Below are 21,497 nucleotides of genomic sequence, written 5' to 3' on the forward strand. Positions count from 1 at the left end.
GAGAAAGATGTAGAAAGAGCAGCAGAATGTCAGAGAAATAATGAGAGAGAGAGAGAGAGAGAGTGACAGAGAGAGAGAGAGAGAGTGACAGAGAGAGAGAGAGAGAGAGAGAGTGACAGAGAGAGAGAGAGAGAGAGTGACAGAGAGAGAGAGAGAGTGAGTGACAGAGAGAGAGAGTGAGTGAGTGACAGAGAGAGAGAGTGAGTGAGTGACAGAGAGAGAGAGTGAGTGAGTGACAGAGAGAGAGAGTGAGTGAGTGACAGAGAGAGAGAGTGAGTGAGTGACAGAGAGAGAGAGTGAGTGAGTGACAGAGAGAGAGAGTGAGTGAGTGACAGAGAGAGAGAGTGAGTGAGTGACAGAGAGAGAGAGTGAGTGAGTGACAGAGAGAGAGAGTGAGTGAGTGACAGAGAGAGAGAGTGAGTGAGTGACAGAGAGAGAGAGTGAGTGAGTGACAGAGAGAGAGAGTGAGTGAGTGACAGAGAGAGAGAGAGAGAGAGTGAGTGACAGAGAGAGAGAGAGAGAGAGAGTGAGTGACAGAGAGAGAGAGAGAGAGAGTGAGTGACAGAGAGAGAGAGAGAGAGAGTGAGTGAGCAACAGAGAGAGAGAGAGAGTGAGTGAGCGACAGAGAGAGAGAGTGAGAGACAGAGTGTGAGTGAGAGTGTGTGCATGTGTACACCGCACTTATGCACACATACACACATGCGCGTGCTCACACATACACACACACACCCTCACACACACAATCATGCACAAACACATGTACACATGCGTGCATGCCAGGGTGGGGGGAGGAGAGGAGACTTTATTTCAGGAATCAATCTAAATAAAAGCCACACGAGCCATGGTGAGGATCAGTTACTAATCCCCCTGTTAGCAAAAATGTAGTTTGGAAAGAAACAAATACATTTTGCATCTGTAACAAGATGGAGCGTCTGAGTGTCAGTTGGGTGAGGAAGCAGCAGAATTTACCATTGATTTAAAATAGCCACGGCATGTGTCCAATAGGAAGGAGTTTATGGGGGAGATTAGCTCAGTGATCATTCCTGTGGCTATTCCATACATCTGTGTTTGTTCAGAGATACAGACACGCACCAAATAGATCTTTCCCATTTTAAAAAACTCTTTTCTGGGACATGGGCATCGCTGGTTGTGCCAGCATTCATTGCCCATCCCTAATTGCCCTTTGAGAAGGTGGTGGTGAGCTGCCTTCTTGAATCGCTGCAGTCCCTGTGGTGTAGGTGCACCCACAGCGCTGTTAGAGATGGAGCTCCAGGATTTTGACCCAGTAACAGTGAAGGAATTTCAATATATTTCCAGATCTGGATGTTGAGAGGCTTGGAGGGGAACTTGCAAGGGGTGGTGTTCTTGTGTATCTGCTGCCCTTGTCCCTGTAGGTGATTTGAGAGGTGCTATCTAAGGAACCTTGGTGAGTTAGAATCATAGAATCCCTACAGTGCAGAAGGAGACCATTTGGCCCATCAAGCCTGCACCACCCACAATCCCACCCAAGCCCCATCCCCATTAACCCCACTTATTTACATTGCCTAGGCCCCTCACACTAAGGGTCAATTTAGCACGGCCAATCAACCTAACTTGCACAGCTTTGGACTGTGGGAGGAAACCGGAGCACATGGAGGAAACCCACACAGACACGGGGAGAATGTGCAAACTCCACACAGAGAGATAAGCTCGGAATTGAACCTGGGTCCCTGGCACTGAGAGGTAGCAGTGTTAACCACTTTGCCACTGTGCTGCAGTGCATCTTGTAGATAGTACACACGGTTGCCACTGTGTATTAGTGGAGGAGAGAGTGGATGGTTGTGGATGTGATGCCAATCAAGCTTTGTCCTGGATGGTGTCGAGTTCTTTGAGTGTTGTTGGAGCTGCACCTATCCAGGCCCTTTTGGGGGGGCGGGGTGGTGCGTGTGGTATTCCATCACACTCCTGACTTGTGCCTTGTAGGACAGGCTTTGGGGAGTCAGGAGGTGAGTTACTCACCGCAGTATTCCTAGCCTCTGACCTGCTCTGGTGGCCACAGTATTTATATATGGCTGGTTCCGGGTGCTCCAGTTTCCCCCCACAGTCTGAAAGACGTGCTGGTTAGGGTGCATTGGCCGTGCTAAATTCTCCCTCAGTGTACCCGAACAGGTGCTGGAGTGTGGCGACTAGGGGATTTTCACAGTAACTTCATTGCAGCGTTAATGTAAGCCTACTTGTGACACTAATAAATGTGTGTATCTATATGTGTATGTATATATTTTATATATATATAGACACAATGGAATGAATGGCATCTTCCTGTAACTATTCTGGAGCACTCTGCAGAGTTTTGGTCCCCTTATCTAAGGAAAAATATACTGGCGTTGAGACATTGAGTCCGGAGAAGGTTCCGTTGGTTGATTCCGGGTATGGAGGAGGTTGAGTAGGCTGGATCTGTACTCACTGGAGTTTAGAAGAATGAGAGGCGATCTTATTGACACATATCAGATTCTCGGGGGGGGGGGGGGCGGTATTGACAGGGTCGAGGCTGAGAGGCTGTTTCCCCTTGTGGGAGAGTCTGGGACCAGAGGACATCATCTCAGAGTGAGGGGGTCACCCACTGAAGGAGAGAGATGGGGAGGAATTTCTTCTCTCAGAGGGAAGGGAACCTGAGGAATTTTTTCCTGCAGAGGCCTGTAGAGGCTGGGCCGTTAAGTATGTGTAAGGCTGAGATAGACAGATTGGTAATCTTTCAGGGAATCGAGGGTTAGAGTCATAGAGATTTACAGCATCAAAACAGGCTCTTCAGCCTAACTTGTCCACACTGCCCTTTTTTTTTAAAACCCCTAAGCTAATCCCAATTGCCCCCATTTGGCCCATATCCCTCTATACCCATCGTACCATTGTAACTATCTAAATAATTTTTAAAAGACAAAATTGTACCCACCTCTATTACTACCTCTGGCAGCTTGTTCCAGACACTCACCACCCTCTGTGTGAAAAAAACTGCCCCTCTGGACACTTCTGTATCTCTCCCCTCTCACCTTAAACCTGTGCCCTCTAGTTTTAGACTCTCCTACCTTTGGGAAAAGATATTGACTATCTAGCTGATCTGATCTATGCCTCTCATTATTTTATAGACCCTCAGCCTCCTACGCTCCAGAGGAAAAAATCCCAGTCTATCCAGCCTCTCCTTATAACTCAAACCATCAAGTCCTGGTAGCATCCTAGTAAATCTTTTCTGCACTCTTTCTAGTTTAATAATATCCTTTCTATAATAGGGTGACCAGAACTGTACACAGTATTCCAAGTGTGGCCTTACCAATGTCTTGTACAACTTCAACAAGGTAGTGGGGATAAGGCGGGAAAGTGGAGTTGAGAATTATGGTATCAGATCAGTTCATGATCTCACTGAATCTGCTACACCATTCAATGGACTGAATGGCCTACTTTTGGTTTTATGCAGTTGTGTAATTCTAATGCAGCCTCACAGCATCAGTGTGAAAGCAGTGTGTCCAACATTACCTAACAGGGTGACTTAGATTTGATTTGATTTATTATATTGTGACGTGTATTAATACACAGTAAAAAGTATTGTTTCTTGCGCGCTATACAGACAAAGCATACCGTTCATAGGGAAGGAAAAGAGAGGGTGCAGAATGTAGTGTTACAGTCATAGCTAGGGTGTAGAGAAAGATCAACTTAATGTGAGAGAGATCCATTCTGAAGTCTGACAGCAGCAGGGAAGAAGCTGTTCTTGGTACGTGACCTCAGACTTTTGTATCTTTTTCCCGACGGAAGAAAGTAGAAGAGAGAATGTCCGGGTTACTGACCGGAGGAGGATTGGGGGCGGTTTTCTCGCGGGGGGGGGGAGGGAGGGGGAATTGGAGTGGGGGAGGGGTTAGACCATGTAAAGGTCCATTGAAGTACAGCAGAAATCTCTGCGAGGGCGGTCGGAGAATCCCACCCACTGAAGAGAGAATTGAGGAGGAAGTCTTCTCTCAAAGGGTGATTAGCCAGTGGAATTCCCTTTCCCAGAGGGACTGGCTTCATGAATATATTCCAGGCTGTGTTTCTATTTGCGAGACAATCAGTATTTTGAAGAAGGGGTGTAATCCCCAGTGTCAACCTTTTGACAAAACAATTAAACTAAATAATATTAACTGAGGGACAAACTCCCCACAAAATAAAGAGGGGAATTACCCGAAAGACAAAAACAAACCAGGAAGGCAAACTAAAACATCAAAGTGAAATGTGATTAAAGGGCTCGATGTTACATCTCAGCCCCTGTGGTGCCCAACCAGATGGAAGGCAGTGACAGTGTTCTCGCATTCCCCTTCCCCAGGGACACCTGGCCACGGATGTCGCTGCGATAGAGGGGCAGGGAGTCAGTTTGGACCCTAACCCTATTCCTAACCCTAACCCTAACCCTATTCCTAACCCTAATCCTAACACTCGATCACTCACTGCCGGGACCCATTTATGGCAAGTTTTACCCAGACCCAGGAGCAGGTTCACGAAGAGGTCCTCCACCCCCTCCCCCTCTGCACTGGGTGCCTGTAGGTTAGCAGTGTGGGACTAAAGTGCAAACAGAAACATCAATAAAAAGTTTTTAAGGTAATTAAAAAGGGAGGGCAGTCCACGAGATTATATTTGCGAGAGAGGCGAGGTCTAGAAAAATGGAGCTGATATCATAAGCAGGTGGGCCGATGGTCCTGCTGAACAGGCTGGAGGGGCCCAATGGCCTACCCCTGCTCCTAACGCTTCCTGTGGGATCAGCAAACAAGAATCCCGGCTTGTTAATGAGTTACTGAAACACGGGCGGAATGCAGCAATCGAGTTCGGACTCGAACCAGCCGCTGTGGTTCTCCTCGCTTGGTTAACGAGTGATTTGATTAAAGTGATTGATGCTGCAGGGCAACGCGCCAAGATTTCACCCCTGGGACACAGGTTCCAACCCGATATCAACTCGCCCTGCCAACTGCGGAGTGGGCGTGAGAGGCTCACTCTCCGACTGTGCCAGGGAGAGGGGAGCGGGGCAGTTGGATAGGGTGTTTGGTTACAGTTTAAACACCGCTGTGGCTCTCAGTAGGAATCACAAAGCCTCCCGGGGGGAGCTGCTAAACTATTCAACGGGCAGTGTGTTAAATCTTTCAGCTAAAGATTCACCATTCACATAAACACACATTGCAGTCCAGCCAACAGATGATGTTTTAAGCCAGATCCCACAGAATCCCTACAGTACAGGAGCAAACCTTTCAGCAGAGTTAATGAAAAAACATCCCCCCCCCCACCCCCCAGGCCCTCCCCTCTACCCTATTCCCATAACCCCAAAAATTTAGCATGGCCAATCCACCTAACCTACACATCTTTGGACTGTGGGAGGAAACTGGAGCACCCGGAGGAAACCCACGCAGACACGGGGAGAACGTGCAGACTCCGCACAGACAGTGACCCAAGCCGGGAATCGAACCTGGGTCCCTGGCGCTGTGAGGCAGCGGTGCTAACCCACTGTGCCATCCTGGTGAACTTGGTATTCAGAAAAGGAAATACACGAGAGATTTATAACTCTAATGAGGAAGTCTGATCCATTTGGAAAAGGTTACTTCCAGTGAAAAAGTTTGAGAATTATTTTTCCTATTTGTTGAGGGGATGCTGGGTTAGATCAGTAGGAATGGGGAGAGGGTGACTGACAGGGAAGGAATTGGATTAGATTTGGTGCTGAAGATTCAAGGTACCCCCTGGCTTCTGGGCTAATCTTGGCTTTGTATTTGCTGCCTCCCTGTGTCAGTGGTTTGGAACTGCAAGCAAGCCGGCTGGGACCAAACCTGTATCGCGACAGAGTGCCGAGCAACACTTTCCACTCTGGTTCAGCTTTTTTGCTGCTTTCTGGTTTTGACTATTCTTCACCCAGAGTCAGGGTCACAGATTCAGCCCCCAGATTCCCTCTAATACACCCCCCCCAGCCCCCCCAACCAGGTGTCATTCTGTGTGAGCTTCCCATAGATTGTCAACATGGCTATTTGACTGAAGAAGGCGTCGTCTTTGAGCCTATTACCACTATCCTCTCTTATGCACACTCACCCTTACATTTTAAATGCTAAATACCATGCTAAATTGTCCCTTAGTGTCCAAAGGTGTGCAGATTAGATGGATTGGCCGTGCTAAATTGCCCTTTAGTTTTAAAGATGAGTACATACGTTAAGTGGATTAATGGAGTAAATATCAGGGAATGTGGGGATAGAGCCTGGATAAGAAACTCCGTGGGTTAGACGGTGCAGGCCCAATGGACCGAGCGGCCTTCTTCTGCACTGTCGCAATTCTATAACCCTACGATTCAATCCTGGAAATCCAGTGGGGAATTCAGGAGAAGCACCTGCACGTGGAGAGGAGGGAGAATGTGGGACTCGCTCCCACAGGGAGTGGCTGAGGGGAATTTAGAAAAGAGAATGAGGGAGAAGGGGACAGGGAGGGTTTACAAGGGTCGATTTAGGTGAGAAAAGGTGGGAGGAGGTTGAAATAGAGTATAGACCGGATGGGCTGAGTGGCCTTTTTCTGCATTCTCAAATTCAATCAGCAGTCCAACAATCAGTGGTTTTGTGAAGACAGTACACTTTACACTGTTGTTTTAATTTTATCCGCACTCCCTGGAGTCCTCCCTATCCTGTATTAGATTTCAAAACACTCTTGGATAAGGATGTGTCTTTCCGTTGCTGCAAGATGAGTTTAAGGGCTGTCCAGTCACCTAAACTGATTGAAGGTCAGAACAGAACAGAGACTCCTCTTCCAGGAACCCATCTGGCTGGTTGAATACCGGAAAAGCTGAGTTCCCCGATGGTATTGGGCTGGTGGAGGCCAGATGGAAAAAGGCCACAGGGTGGCTGTGTTCCAGGATGGAACGGTCAGGTGAAAGGGTCACCCCCCCCCACTCCCCACCCCCCCAACTCCCCACACACACACACACACACACACACACACGCAGGCACGCACACACTGCAGGACTTGGGGTCATGTACAGTTTCCTGTCTCTAACCCTGGCATGCTGAGACCCAGGCTCACTCAAATGTAGCTGGTGCAGTTGGGGAACAATAACACAGCGGTTCCGTTGTTAGTCCAGTACACCAGAAAGCTGAGTCGGCGACCCCAGTTCACTTAACACCACGTCTTCACACAATCCCTGCCGGGTGGGAGGGAGGCCGTTCAGCCCATCGAGCCTGCACCGCCCCTCCGGCAGGGTGTCCCGGCCAGGCTGTATCCTGTAAACCCACATATTGACCCTGCTAATCCCCCTAACCTGCACATCTTTGAACTGTGGCAGGAAACCAGAGCACCCAGAGGAAACCCACATGAGGAGAGTTGGGGAATTTAAGTTCAATTAAATATTTGTGGAGTATAAAAAGCTAATCTTAGAACATCGAACATTCTAGCGCAGTACAGGCCATTCAGCCCTCAGTGTTGTGCCGACCAGTGGAACCAATCTAATGACCCTCTAACCTAAACTATTCCAGTGTTATCCGTATGTCTATCCACTGACCATTTGAACGCCTTTAAAGTTGGCGAGTCCACAACTGCTGCAGGCAGGGCATTCCACGCCCTTACTACCCTCTGAGTAAAGAACCTACCTCTGACATCCGTCCTATAATTACCACCCCTCAATTTAAAGCTGTGTCCCCTCGTGTTAGCCATCACCGTCCGAGTCTTAGACTCTCAGTAACAGTCACCATGAAACTACAGGATTGTTATCAAAAGCCACCTGGTTCACCAGTGACTTTCAGCTCCCCCCTCCTCCCCCCTCCTCCTTTATGTAGTTGCCACTTTGTGGCTGGGGGGGTGGGGGGGGTGGCGGGTGGTGGTGGCTCTTTTACTCTCTGCCAGTGGTGGAGGGGTGGGGTGCGTCAGAGCCAAAAAAATACACGGGGAGGGCAGGATTTTCCAGCCACGCTGGCCCCCCCCCCCCAGACCGGAAAATCCCCTCCGAGTTTCACGGACCTTTGCGTGGGAAACTGAGGAAAAAAAAACAGGAAACTGGCACTCGGCACCCCTGACAGTGCAGCATGGCCTCAGCAATGTCAGGCTTAGATCAGCAGCAAGACCTGAACATAGTGGGCTTCGGGGGGTGGGGGCGGGGGTCGTACAGCCTTGCTCAAACGAGACCAGAAATTGCCTCCCCGCCCCCCCCACCCCCCAATATCCCTTTGGAGAATCCCTAACAGTGCAGAAGGAGGCCATTCGGCCCATCGAGTCTGCACTGGCCACAATCCCACCCAGGCCCTATCCCCATAACCCCATGCATTTACCCTAGCTATACTAAGATAGGAGAGGTGTTGAATGAAAACTTCAGTGTTCACTAAGGAGAGTGGCCATGGTTTTTGAGGATGAGAGTGAGATAGAGGCTGATAGGATGGAGGAGGTAGATGTTCTGAGGGAAGATGTATTAGCAATTTTGAAAAAAAACTGAAGGTGGATAAGTTCCCTGGGCCAGATGGGATACATCCTAGGATTCTTTGGGAGGCAAGGGATGAGATTGCGGAGCCTTTAGCTTTGATCTTTGGGTCCTCACTGCCCACAGGGATAGTGCCAGAGGACTGGAGAGGGACAAATGTTGTTCCTCTTTTCAAGAAAGGAAATTGGAATGACCCTGGTAAGTATAGGCCGGTTAGTCTTATTTCAGTGGTCAGTAAGTTAATGGAAAGGGTCCTGAGAGATAGGATTTATGACCATTTAGAAAGATGCAGTTTAATCCGGAATAGTCAGCACGGATTTGTGAAGGGTAAGTCTTGCCTCACAAATTTGATTGAATTCTTTGAGGAGGTAACTAAGTGTGTAGATGAAAGTAGCGCAGTTGATGTTGTATACATGGATTTTAGTAAGGTGTTTGATAAGGTTCCCCGTAGTTGGTTCATGAAGAAAGTAAGGAGGTGTGGGATAGAGGGAAATTTGGCCGATTGGATAAATAACTGGCCGTCTCATAGAAGACAGAGGATGGTGGTAGAGGGAAAATTTTCAGATTGGAGACCAGTTACCAGCGGTTTACCACAGGGATCAGCGCTGGGTCCTCTGCTATTTGTGATTTTTATCAATGACTTGGAAGAGGGGGCTGAAGGGTGGGTTAGTAAATTTGCTGATGACACCAAGATTGGTGGAGTAGTGGATGAGCTGGAGGGCTCTTGTGGGCTGCAAAGAGACATTGATAGGATGCAGAAAAGTGGCAGATGGAGTTTAACCCTGATAAGTGTGAGGTGATTCATTTTGATCGGACAAATCTGAATGCAAATTACAGAGTCAATGGCAGGGTTCTGCTGAGGAATGTGGAGGAACAGAGAGATCTTGGGATTCATATCCACAGATCTCTGAAGGTTGCCACTCAAGTGGATAGAGCTGTGAAGAAGGCTTATAGTGTGTAAACGTTTATTAACAGGGGGTTTGAGTTAAGAACTGTGGGGTTATGCTGCAACTATACAGGACCTTGGTGAGACCACATTTGGAATATTGTGTACAGTTCTGGTCACCTCACTATAAGAAGGATGTGGAAGCATTGGAGAGAGTGCAGAGGAGATTTACCAGGATGCTGCCTGGTTTGGAGAGTAGGTCTTATGAGGAAAGGTTGAGGGAGCTGGGCTTTTCTCATTGGAGTGGAGGAGGATGAGAGGTGACTTAATAGAGGTTAATAAGATGATGAGGGGGATCGATAGAGACTATTTCCTGGGGTGGATGTAGCTGTTACGAGGGGACCTAACTATAAGGTTGATGGTGGGAGATATAGGAGGGATGTCCGAGGTAGATTCTTCACTCAGAGAGTGGTTGGGGTGTGGAATGCACTGCCTGCTGTGATAGTGGAGTCGGACACTTTAGGAACTTTCAAGCGGTTATTGGATAGGCACATGGAGCACAGCAGAATGATAGGGAGTGGGATAGCTCGATCTTGGGTTCGGACATAGTTCGGCACAACATCGAGGGGCCGAAGGGCCTGTACTGATCTACGGTGGACCTGTGGTAGTTTTTTTTTATTGATCTAACATCATTCATTTCTCTGTCTCTGTAGGGACCTCGATGGACCTGCGTGGGTGGTGGACATGGTGAGGTGCAGGATGTGTCACGATGGCAATATGACGCTTCAGTACCCGGACGTGGCTAACGCCATCAGCGACACGCTCGCCAACAGCAGCTGTTCCCAGGCCAACCGCAGCACCGTGCAGTGCCCGAACTGCAGCGCTCCTCTGGCCAAGTCCATCGCCATCCCCAGCTTCTCCATGACCCTGGGCGCCCTGTCGAACATCGTCGCTCTGGTCATCCTGGTCAAGTCGTACGCCCGCTTCCGACGGAGGTCCAAGGCCACCTTCCTCCTCTTTGCCAGCAGCCTGGTGCTGACGGATTTTGCCGGGCACATCATCCCGGGCGCGCTGGTCCTCCGGCTTTACATCGGGAAGACTGATATCACGGGTCCGCTCTGCCAGTTCCTGGGGGGCAGCTTGGTGTTCTTCGGCCTGTGCCCGCTCTTCTTGGGCTGCATCATGGCAATTGAACGCTGCGTGGGCATCACCAAACCCCTCCTGCATTCAGCAGTGGTGACTTCCACCAGGACTAAGATGGTGGTCGTCTTTCTCTGGCTGACGGCCGGCTTCATGGCTTCGCTGCCGTTTATGGGCTTCGGCAAGTACGGCGTGCAGTGGCCAAAGACCTGGTGCTTTATCAGCAATGACTCCAACCCCCTCTGGACGGAGGACGTCTTTGCCTTGCTCTTTTCCTTCCTCGGAGTGACGTCCCTCTTAATATCCCTGATCTGTAACACTATCAGCGGAGTGAGCCTCATCCAGGCCAGGATTAAGAAGCAGAACTGTAACCGGAGGAACAAGTCCCACGACATTGAGATGGTTGTCCAGCTCATGGGCATCATGGCGGTATCCTGCGTCTGCTGGAGCCCCCTGCTGGTGAGTACTGGCAGCATTCGACAGGACACTCCCAGGGTTAACCTCACAGGCTTTCTTCAACAACTACTACAACAACTTGCATTTATACAGTGCCTGCAAACATCCCAACACCGGGGAGAGGGTTTATCAGACTAAAATTGACACTTTGGCCTCCTCCAACCCCCACACCCTCTCCCTATCTATGTAACCCCCTCCAGCCCCCTACACCCCCCTCCCTATCTATGTAACCCCCTCCAGCCCCCTACATCCTCTCCCTATCTATGTAACCCCCTCCAGCCCCCTACACCCCCCTCCCTATCTCTGTAACCTCCTCCAGCCCCTACACCCCCCTCCCTATCTCTGTAACCTCCTCCAGCCCCTACACCCCCCTCCCTATCTCTAACACCCTCCAGTCCCTACACCTCCTCCCTATCTCTAACCTCCTCCAGCCCCTACACCCCCCTCCCTATCTCTGTAACCTCCTCCAGCCCCTACACCCCCCTCCCTATCTCTAACACCCTCCAGTCCCTACACCTCCTCCCTATCTCTAACCTCCTCCAGCCCCTACACCCCCCTCCCTATCTCTATAACCCCCTCCAGCTGCTACAACCCTTCAGGATCTCTGCCCCACTCCAGTTCCAGCCTCCTGAACATTCCCATTTCCATCACTCCAGCATTTGTATCCTTACCTGGAGTTATCCGTTAGGTCTAGAATCCCCTCTCTAGACCTCTCCGCCCCTCGCTCTCTCTTCCTCCCTCCCTCCCTCTCTCTCTCCCCATCTCCCTCCTGCCCTCTCCTTCTTTATCTCCCTCTCTCTCACTCCCACTCTCTTTTTTCTCCTTCTCTCTTTCTCAATCTCTCTCTTCCCCCTCTCTCTCCTGGCCATTCTCTCTCTCAATTTCCTCCATTTCCCTCTCTCGCGCTTTCACTCACTCTCCCTCTCTCCCTCCCTTTCTCCCCCATTCTCTCTCTCCCCATCTCTCTTCCTTTCTCTTTCTCACATTCTCTTTTTCTTTCTCTCTCACTCTCTCTCCTCTTCTCTGATTCTTTCTCCCCCTCTCTCTCTCTACCTCCCTCTCTCCCAACCTCACTCTCTCCCTCCTTCTCCCTCTCTTTCCACCTCCCTTTCTCTCCCCCTTCCTCCCTCCCTCTCACGCTCCCTCCCCTCCCTCTCTCTGTCTCTCCCATTCTCTCTCTCTGCCTCCCTCCCCCTCTCTCCCCCTTCCTCCCTCCCTCCCTCCCTCTCACACTCCCTCCCTCTCCCCCTCTCTCTCTCTCCCCCTCTCTCTCTCACTCCACCTTCACAATGTTCCTCGGGACTCCCCCCTTTGATGACCTGTTGCTAGTATCTCCTTTGGGTGACGAAGGCCTTGATTTTTACCAGCACGGCTGGTGAGATCGTACCCACGGTCAACAGGGAATGCCAGCCTCGCCTGCCCCAATTTCGGTTGCGGCTGTGCTGGAGAGAGTGGGAGTGAGAGAGAGGGAGATAAAGAAGGAGAGGGCAGGAGGGAGATGGAGAGAGAGAGAGAGGGAGGGAGGGAGAGAGGGGTGCAGAGGTTTAGAGAGGGGATTCTAGACCTAACGGGTAACTCCAGGTAAGGATACAAATGCTGGAGTGATGGAAATGGGAATGTTCAGGAGGCTGGAACTGGAGTGGGGCAGAGATCCTGAAGGGTTGTAGCAGCTGGAGGGGGTTATAGAGATAGGGAGGGGGGTGTAGGGGGCTGGAGGAGGTTACAGAGATAGGGAGGGGGGTGTAGGGGCTGGAGGAGGTTACAGAGATAGGGAGGGGGGTGTAGGGGCTGGAGGAGGTTACAGAGATAGAGAGGAGGTGTAGGGGCTGCAGGAGGTTAGAGATAGGGAGGGGGTGTAGGGACTGGAGGGTGTTAGAGATAGGGAGGGGGTGTAGGGGCTGGAGGAGGTTACAGAGATAGGGAGGGGGTGTAGGGGCTGGAGGAGGTTACAGAGATAGAGAGGAGGTGTAGGGGCTGCAGGAGGTTAGAGATAGGGAGGTGGTGTTGGGGCTGGAGGAAGTTACAGAGATAGGGAGGGGGTGTAGGGGCTGGAGGGGATTACAGAGATAGGGCGGGGGTGTAGGGGGCTGGAGGAGGTTACAGAGATAGGGAGGGGGGTGTAGGAGCAGGAGGAGATTGCACTGATAGGTGGTGGGAAGTGTTACTTAACCCTGAGGGGTTGGAGAAGATTGCCTTGTTCAGTTGGAATGTTAATTGTGGTAGAGAGATGGCCTCGGTGTACACGGGACATTGGCCCAGGAATCTCTGGGCTTGTTTTATAATTAGCTTACAGTTTGGTGTTGATTCTCTATAAGATAGGTGGAGGTTTGTGACTAGTATAGTTAATGGGCTGAATGGCCTTGTCTCTGTGCCCCACTCTGTCCAATAACGTCTCCACTTTGCTTGACCGCAGGTGATTGTTGGTATGCACCGAATCCAGAACATTGCCAGTTACAGCTGGATAAGTTTCCTCGGTGTCCGAATGGCCGCCTGGAACCAGATCCTTGACCCCTGGGTCTACATCCTCCTCCGGCGTGCGGTCATGAGGAAAGTTTACAGATTACTGGTGAAGAGGACTGACTTCAACCAGAGCAACTTTGACCGCTGGGGATTCAGCTCCTTCCAGAGCTCCGAGCGCAGTGTCGTCAACAGGTACTGAGTGGGCTGAGGAAGCGGAACGGTCACTTGGAGAGTTTGGGTGTGAACGTGGACAGGCCCCGCCTCGCTGGGTAGGCCACAGGGACACCTCGACAGACACGGAGGCTGCTTTGGGTGGGCCAGAGGCGGGGTGGGCCTCGGACCAAGAGTATAAGGTCAGAAAAAAAGGATTCGATCCATCTGGGATCTCGGGAGCCACTGGATGGCAGTTTCCCAACAGAAAAACAAACAATCCTTTTGACCTATTGGGATCCAGCTCAGATCCATGGATTTAAATGGACTGAGGAATCCTGATTTAATATACCTCAAGATTGTGGAGACCGGATCCAACCATCATGTTCAGCGCCGACTGATTTCCCTGGCCAGTGGAATAATGCATGCACTGGGATGAGCCATCTGTTTGGGCTTTAAGTAATGTGAGTCGCACTTAGAGGATCGACAAGATTCCTCTCGTGTCAACTGGGTTTTGGGAGGATGACTAGGTGTTTGTGATTGGTGGGAAGGGTTCAGAACCCGCGACTGATCCTGACAGCCGTAACCCTGACGGGAAAATGAGTGTGGGTGTGCCCCGAGGTCACGGGTTGAGAGTTTGAAGGTCTTTCTGAGTCCTCTCAAATCAGCTGCGTTATCCGGCTGACTGAACTATTTTTCCTTGTGGGAAGTCACCTCCTTGGGGTAAAGGAGATTCTGTAGGTCATTCCCGTTAGAAATATCCTTCCCGCTGTGCCACCCCGGTGAGGTGAAAGGTTTGGCAGATATCACCAGCCCCGGCAGAACTAACATTCTGTCTCCAAACAGAATTTTCCTGTCCCGTCTGCCACGGGAATCGTAGTGGGCGGGACACAGACCGTACAAAGGTCTGTTGAGGGAGGAATAATGGTATTGTCGCTGGACTATTAATCCAGAAATTCAGCTAAATGTTCTGGGGACCCAGGTTCGAATCCCACCATGGCAGATGGTGGAATTTGAATTCAATTAAAAAAAAATCTGGAATTAAGAATCTACTGATGACCGTGAAACCGTTGTCGGGAAAAACCCATTTGGGTTTTTCCGACAATGGTTTCACGGTCATCAGTAGATTCTTAATTCCAGATTTTTTTTTATTGCCCTTTAGGGAAGGAAATCTGCCGTCCTTACCCGGTCTGGCCTATGTGTGACTCCAGGGCCATAGCGGTTGACTGTCAACTGCCCTCCAAGGGCAACTAGGGATGGGCAATAAATGCTGACCCAGCCAGCGACGCCGGTGTCCCACGAATGAATGAGACATAAACCTCGGGTGGGGCATTGGACCAAACACAGCTGGAAAATCCCCCCCCCCACCGCGGGGATCTCACCTAAAAGGGAAAGAGAAGGAATCGTGAATGCACAGCGAGTTATAAAAACCGTGCCTCATCCAGCACGTCTGGAGAGGCAGCAGGAATGGAGAGGGCACACACCAAGCTGCAAGAACATCGAAACCAGCACCAGGTCACCCCACCCACTGGGAAAAGTAGCTAAATAAAATCACATTGGCATTCCGCATGCAGTGCTGCTGATCTTCACAGTCGACTAATTCCTATTAGTTTCAGGGATGTTGTAACAGTGGCTGGTTGAGAATTCTCCCGGATCGACAGATCCCAACAGATCCCTTTGCTCCCAATGGCAGTGATGCCGCGCTGGGTTTAGTTATTAGCAGAAGCACTGGTCAGGCACATCTCACTGTGGAATCGTTTGGAAGTTTAGTTGGAATGCGGTCTCTCGCTGTGGCAAGTTCTTGCCTTTCCACACCTCGGGTGTCTGCACTATTCCTCGCTTGGCCCCACGGGTCTTTCTCCTTGAAGCTCTTCCTCTGCTTTTTAGCTCCGACAGACAGCTCTTTGTAATGTGCTAACTATCCCACCAGTGAGTAGATCCGGGCCCAGCTTTGCCCTGGTCTGGTCTCTGTAATCACGGCTGCTGGGAGATACACAAGGTCAAAGGTTACTTTCTCAATTAGGGTTCCCACCCAGGGGACGGATTCTTCTCCAAGTGTCCAGGAATTCCCAGTGATGCAACATTGAGAGAGTTGGGGTGCTGGGAACTCCCCGCAGTATACACTAACCCTGAACTCCCCGCAGTCTACACTGAGCCTGAACTCCCCGCAGCGTACACTGGCCCTGAACCCCCACCATGTTATTGTAAGAGGTGATGTCCACTTGCACTTGCTGAGGATTGGTGCAACCCAATAATAAATCAAAATAGTTTAGTAGAAAGTTGCCGTAGCGAGGTTTTAATATCAGCTAAAGCCCCTTCCATTGGTTCTGCTGCCTGGGTGGGACCAATGACATAAATCTTAGAATTAAGAGATGGTTTTGCGCAGGAGAGCACCAGGGATAATAACCTTCTCACTTTTAAAAAAGGAAGACTTTTACCAGTTATCTTTTTGGTCCCATGGCTAACTGCACCTTTCTCCGCGACGTGGGATTGTGTTCAGTTCAGACTCGATGGGCCGAAGGGCCTCTTTCTGCACTGTAGGGTTCTATGATTCTTTAAGAGATAGGGAAGAGAAATGGATACCTGGGGTTACGATGCAAGTCACCGTTGACCTATCCAAAGGTTGGAATAGACTCAAGAGGTCTCCTCTTGTTCCTCTGCACCCTCCCTACTGCTCAAATAACAACAGTGACCCTTTGAGTTACTTACGTGGGAAGTAACGAAAATGTGTAGCCAGGAGTCAACCCAAATGGAACAATGTGCTCTACAAGAAGGTATCAAACCCATTTCCACTTCTGTCTGTAAATAAGGGGCGATAATTCTATATTTATTTGATGGCCTTTAATAGGGGAGCGAGAGCAAAGGTGTGTCCATTTGTGAGGGAGGGTGTTGTGAGTCTGATACCAAGAGATGTCGCTACAAAGATGGTCACGAATAAACTCAATCCAGGGAAAAGTCCTGCCTGTTGGGAATGTGGGACTTTCTCCCACAGAGAGCGGTTGAGGCAAGAATCATAGGATCCCTACAGTGCAGCGGGAGACCATTCAGCCCATCGAGTACGCACTGACTCTCCAACAGAGCATCTTACCCAAATCCAGACCCTGTAACCCCACTCATTTACCCGACTAATCCCGCTAACCTGCACATCTTTGGACACTAAGGGGTAATTTTAGCACGGCCAATCCACCCTAACCTGCACGTTTGGAGGAAACCGGAGCACCCGGAGGAAACCCATGCAGACAGGGGGAGAATGTGCCGACTCCGCACAGATAGTGACCCAAGCCGGGAATCGAACCTGGGTCCCTGGCACTGTGAGGCAGCCGTGCCAACCACTGCACCGCCCTGCTGCCAATTAGGGGCAAGTGGTGCTGAAAGTTGATAAGCTCATTCGGGAGAGTGGAATAGGGGAATATGGAGTCAGAGTTGATTTAAGGGGGCCATTCAGCCCATTGAGTGTGTGCTAGCTCTCCTCAGAACAATCCAATGAGTCACACTCCCGTTCTCGATCTCCATGGCCCTGCAGGACCCTGATGAATTATCCGAATAATTAAAATTGATGTAATTATTTTGGCTGCGTCAATTTGAAATAAATCTAACACGCAACTTGTGAATATGGCGAGCCTGGCACACTGATAGGGTGCCCTGAACTAGGGTGGGAGGAGGTACAATTGGAGTAAGAGTACCAGCACAGGGTAGCTGGGCCGAATGGCCTATTCCCGTGCCGTCTGAGAGAACTGCTTTGTCCGGGAAACTGTCGTCAAATCTGTCAAGAAACGTTACTTCAATTCTACGTCAGAAAGGTTGCGGGTTCAAGTCCCACTCCGGGCTGACACTGGCAGTGCAGCGCTGAGGGAGTGCTGCACTGCCGGAGGTGCCGACTTTGAATGGGAAGGTGAGGGGAGGATTGCTGAGGGGGAAGATTTGGGGGGGGGGGGGGGGGTAGGTGGGGGAAAGACACGGGGACGGGAAGGTGTGACGAAAACTGGGTGGTGTGAGTGTGTGTGTGTGTGTATGTGAGAGGAGGGGCTGGGATCCGAGGGTAGTTATACTTAACCCTCTGGAGTGGATGTAAACAAGCCCTGGATGATCTTTTGAAAAATGGTGGGGGGGTACTCTCCCCCCCCGCCCCTCCCTCCCCGAGTGTCCGAGCCAACATTCACCCCTCAAACCAACATCACTAAAGGCAGGCCATCTGGGCATTTATCGCATTGCTGTCTGTGGGATCGTGCTGTGCACAAACAGATCGCTGCACCGCCCTTACGGTTACGGCACTGCAAAAGGTCCCCCCTCGGCTGCAAAGCACTTTGGGAGATTGCCAAGGATGTGACGGGCGCTATAGAAATGGTGATCCCTTTCCTCAGCTACCGGGGGAGGGGGGGGTTTGCGGTTTGGGAGGGGGGGTGGGGGTGGGTAGTGGGGGGGCAGTTTAACTCCCTCCGCAAGATTCCAAATACCCTCAAACATAAATGCACTGACTAGTTTCTAGAATGTTCTAAAAGCAGTAACAGTCAAGACTGTGACACATTACCTGAAGGGGGTCATGTCTTAAGCTGAACTCTTCCACTGATGGCACTTTACTTTGCAATGGCACTTCAGTCAGATTATATATATTATATATTTGCTAAAGTTCCCAGTACTGTTTATTCTTTGCGCAGTTGTTCAGGAATGCAAACAGTTCATCCGATGTGTGTTAAAATATACTGGTATTTAAGGATTGTTGTAAATTTTGGGCGATGTATTTTTGTATTGTGGCATTTTCGTGGTGTGTGCTTTGTCGTAAGTAAATAAAAAAACTACGTTCAAACTATGTACACATTGTCAAGTCTTAAAATTTATTAAATAGGCCTACATTCCACGCCCTCTCCCCCTCAACATCGTCATCTGTCACAGTTTACCCTCTGATCTCACCTTCTCTGCCATTTGGCCATTCATTCCTGCTATTCTCTCTAAGTGCTGCCATTAGCAGCCTTTCTCCTTGTTTTTGTGGCTGTGACTCATCTTTCATTCCCTCCCCCTGCAGTATAAATATCTCCCACTTTGTGCCTTTTAGCTTTGACAAAGGGTCATCTCTACTCGAAACATCACCTCTTTTCTCTCCTTACAGATGCTGCCAGACCTGCTGAGATTTTCCAGCATTTTCTCTTTAGGCTTACGTTAACACGGCAATGAAGTTACTGTGAAAATCCCCCAGTCGTCACACTCCGGCACCTGCTTAGGTACACTGAGGGAGAATTTAGCACGGCCAATGCACCCTAACCAGCACGTCTTTCAGACAGTGGGAGGAAATCGGAGCACCCGGAGAAAACCCACGCAGACACGGGGAGAACATGCAGACTCTGCACAGACAGAGACCCAAGCCGGGAATCGAACCCGGGTCCCTGGCTCTGTGAGGCAGCGGTGCTAACCACTGCTGCCGTGCCGCTCCAGCTGACTGTGCTAAACCCTTAACTGTGACTGTGAGGGTGACAATGATTCCCACAACTCGATATTTACCAACATGAAGAACCCGCCATCCCTCTGCGTCCCCATTGTGAATGTCAAATAATCCAGTCACAAAGCTAGATGATACTGAGTAAAGTTTAGCAGCTTTATTGTCCTTTGCTGTCACAGGAGATGAGCTTTTTTCTCTCGTGTCTCAGCGAGATGTGTTTTCCAGACATTACATACGCTTTATAAATGCTTACAACCTCATCCCACTGTCCAAAACGAAACCAAAGAAATCTCAAACTGCAAACACCTGGAAATCAAAGCCTCAGACATCACGATGCAGAAAGTTATTCTAACATGAATAGGGAGGGGGGTAGAGGGATATGGATCGATAAGGCAGAAGGTTTTTTTATTTTAGTTTAGTTAGGGCATCATGATTGGCACGGGCTTGGCGGGCCGAAGGGCCTGTTCCTGTGCTATATTTTTCTCTTTGTTGTTGGTAATAAGGATAGTCCAACAGTCCAAAGATGTGCGGGTCAGATGGATTGGCCGTGCTAAAATCCCTTATAGGGTCAGGGGGATTAGCAGATTAGGTATGTGGGGTTATGGGGATAGGGTCTGGTTGGGATTGTGGTTGGTGTAGACTCGATGGGCCGAATGGCCTGTTGGGATTCTATGATTAGGAGAATGGGCAGGTCATTGAGCATCCTCCGCCATTCTAGGGTGACTTTTGGCCTCTCTTGATCCACCCCATCCCCAATCCCCCCCTCCCGTCCCACCTGGGAGAACCAAAAAATAGCACCTCATTCCCTCAGAAGCATCTAGTCACACAATGAGTAAACTTCAGACCACCAGAACAAAGGTGGCCATCTAAATGCTCTTTCCAAGGGTTACACAGTCAGGATGTGTGAGGAGATGGGGTGAGAGAGAAAAGGATGGAAAACCTTCAGAAAACACCAAGTCCCTAAATCACTCAAGTATCTACAAAGGAGCAGAGAGCTTCTTCTCTCCTTTCGGGGTGTCCCAGTCTCACTTAGTTCCGTTCCATTGCAAAGAACCCAGCTAACTGGATGGATGGCAGTCTTAATGTACAAGGGTGAACACACACACGCACGCGCACATACACACATACGTGCTAACATAAAGCCCACACAGATATGCACTCTGTTATCGCCCACACAGAGCCGATGGTGAGTGGAGCGCCCCAGTTTAAGCCCTGTGTGCTGTACAAAGCACCGAGCTATCATCCCGTGCCCACCTACAAACCAAAACACCGGCACACGGGGCTCATCGGAGAGTTCGCAAAGCTGAAGGAAAGTCAGAGTCCCAATAACGCACTGCTTTACCGCAAAGTTCAAGGTCCACAGTTCCTGTCCTCGGCCACCTGCTGAGTTACCGGCCGCCCTTCCCCCAAGCGGCTGACCTGTGACCTCTTCACCCTCGGACTCGCTGCTCAGTTGTAAAGGTCGTCGTCTCCCTCTTCGCGATACAGGTTCCCTCCACTCCCTCCATCGCTGCTGCCCTGCGCACCGCTGGGATTGCCTGATGGAAACCTGGAAGAGGAGAGGGAATAGATATCGTGGGACCTCGGGATAGATTACGGATAATGTTGAAGAGACAGAGAGATGCTGGCAAAGCCTCTTTCTCGTCTTGCACTCATTAGGATAAATGCCAGAATTCCAAATTTCAAACAATCAACAGAATCATAGAATCCCCTACAGTGCAGAAGGAGGCCATTCGGCCCATCGAGTCTGCACCAACCACAATCCCACCCAGGTCCTAGCCCCATAACCCCATGCACTTACCCTAGCTAGTCCCCCTGATAATAAGGGGCAATTTAGCATGGCTTTACTGAAGGAGTGCTGCAGGGTCAGGGGTGCTGTGTTTTAGACCAGACAGTTACTAGCCTCGCCCGTGCGTAGTAGTAAAATATCGGCCATGGACAATTCCGGACAATATCTATACCTCAAGGTCTCTGGCATAGATTATCCAGGTCATTATTACATTGCTGTTTATGGGAGCTTGCTGTGCACAAACTGGCCACCATATTACAACAGGCTTCAAAGATACTTAATTGGCTGTAATGTGCTTTGGGACATCACAAGGAGCATGATGTGGAAATGGTCAAGAGTTTCTAGGTGTCCAGATCACCAACAACCTGTCCTGGTCCCCTCCCCATGCTGACCGTATAGTTAAGAAAGCCCCACCAATGCCTCTACTTTGTTAGAAGACTAAGGAAATTTGGCATGTCAGCTACGACTCTCGCCAACTTTTACAGATGCACCACAGAAAGCATCCTTTCTGGTTGGATCACAGTTTGGTATGGGCTCCTGCTGAAACTGCAAGGAACTACAAAGGGTTGTGAATGAAGCCCAATCCATCAGGCAAACCAGCCTCCCATCCACTGACTCTGTCTACACTTCCCGCTGCCTCAGCAAAGCAGCCAGCATAATCAGGGACCCCCAAACACCCCGGACATTCTCTCTTCCACCTTCTTCCATCGGGAAAACGATACAAAAGTCTGAGGTCACGTACCAACCGACTCAAGAACAGTTT

General features: G+C 50.1%; 2 protein-coding genes across 2 annotated transcripts in view; one reads left to right on the plus strand and one right to left on the minus strand.

The window, feature by feature from the left end:
- The window catches only part of LOC145360967 (prostaglandin E2 receptor EP1 subtype-like), a 107,367-nt gene extending 92,819 nt beyond the window's left edge, over nucleotides 1–14,548 (plus strand). Inside the window, exons 2-3 of the mRNA XM_080216470.1 lie at nucleotides 10,022–10,907; nucleotides 13,318–14,548. Of these exons, the coding sequence (XP_080072596.1) occupies nucleotides 10,053–10,907; nucleotides 13,318–13,563 (1,101 nt within the window). The 5' untranslated portion in view covers nucleotides 10,022–10,052 and the 3' untranslated portion in view covers nucleotides 13,564–14,548. The remainder of the gene's footprint in view (nucleotides 1–10,021; nucleotides 10,908–13,317) is intronic.
- A 4,539-nt stretch (nucleotides 14,549–19,087) lies between these two features.
- Nucleotides 19,088–21,497, minus strand: part of LOC145361129 (transitional endoplasmic reticulum ATPase-like) — a 33,810-nt gene continuing 31,400 nt past the window's right edge. Inside the window, exon 18 of the mRNA XM_080216751.1 lies at nucleotides 19,088–20,494. Coding sequence (XP_080072877.1) covers nucleotides 20,395–20,494 — 100 coding nt within the window. The 3' untranslated portion in view covers nucleotides 19,088–20,394. The remainder of the gene's footprint in view (nucleotides 20,495–21,497) is intronic.

The sequence above is a fragment of the Carcharhinus amblyrhynchos genome, chromosome 33 (genome assembly GCF_965287045.1).
Source record: "Carcharhinus amblyrhynchos chromosome 33, sCarAmb.v2.hapA, whole genome shotgun sequence".
NCBI classification, from domain to species: domain Eukaryota; kingdom Metazoa; phylum Chordata; class Chondrichthyes; order Carcharhiniformes; family Carcharhinidae; genus Carcharhinus; species Carcharhinus amblyrhynchos.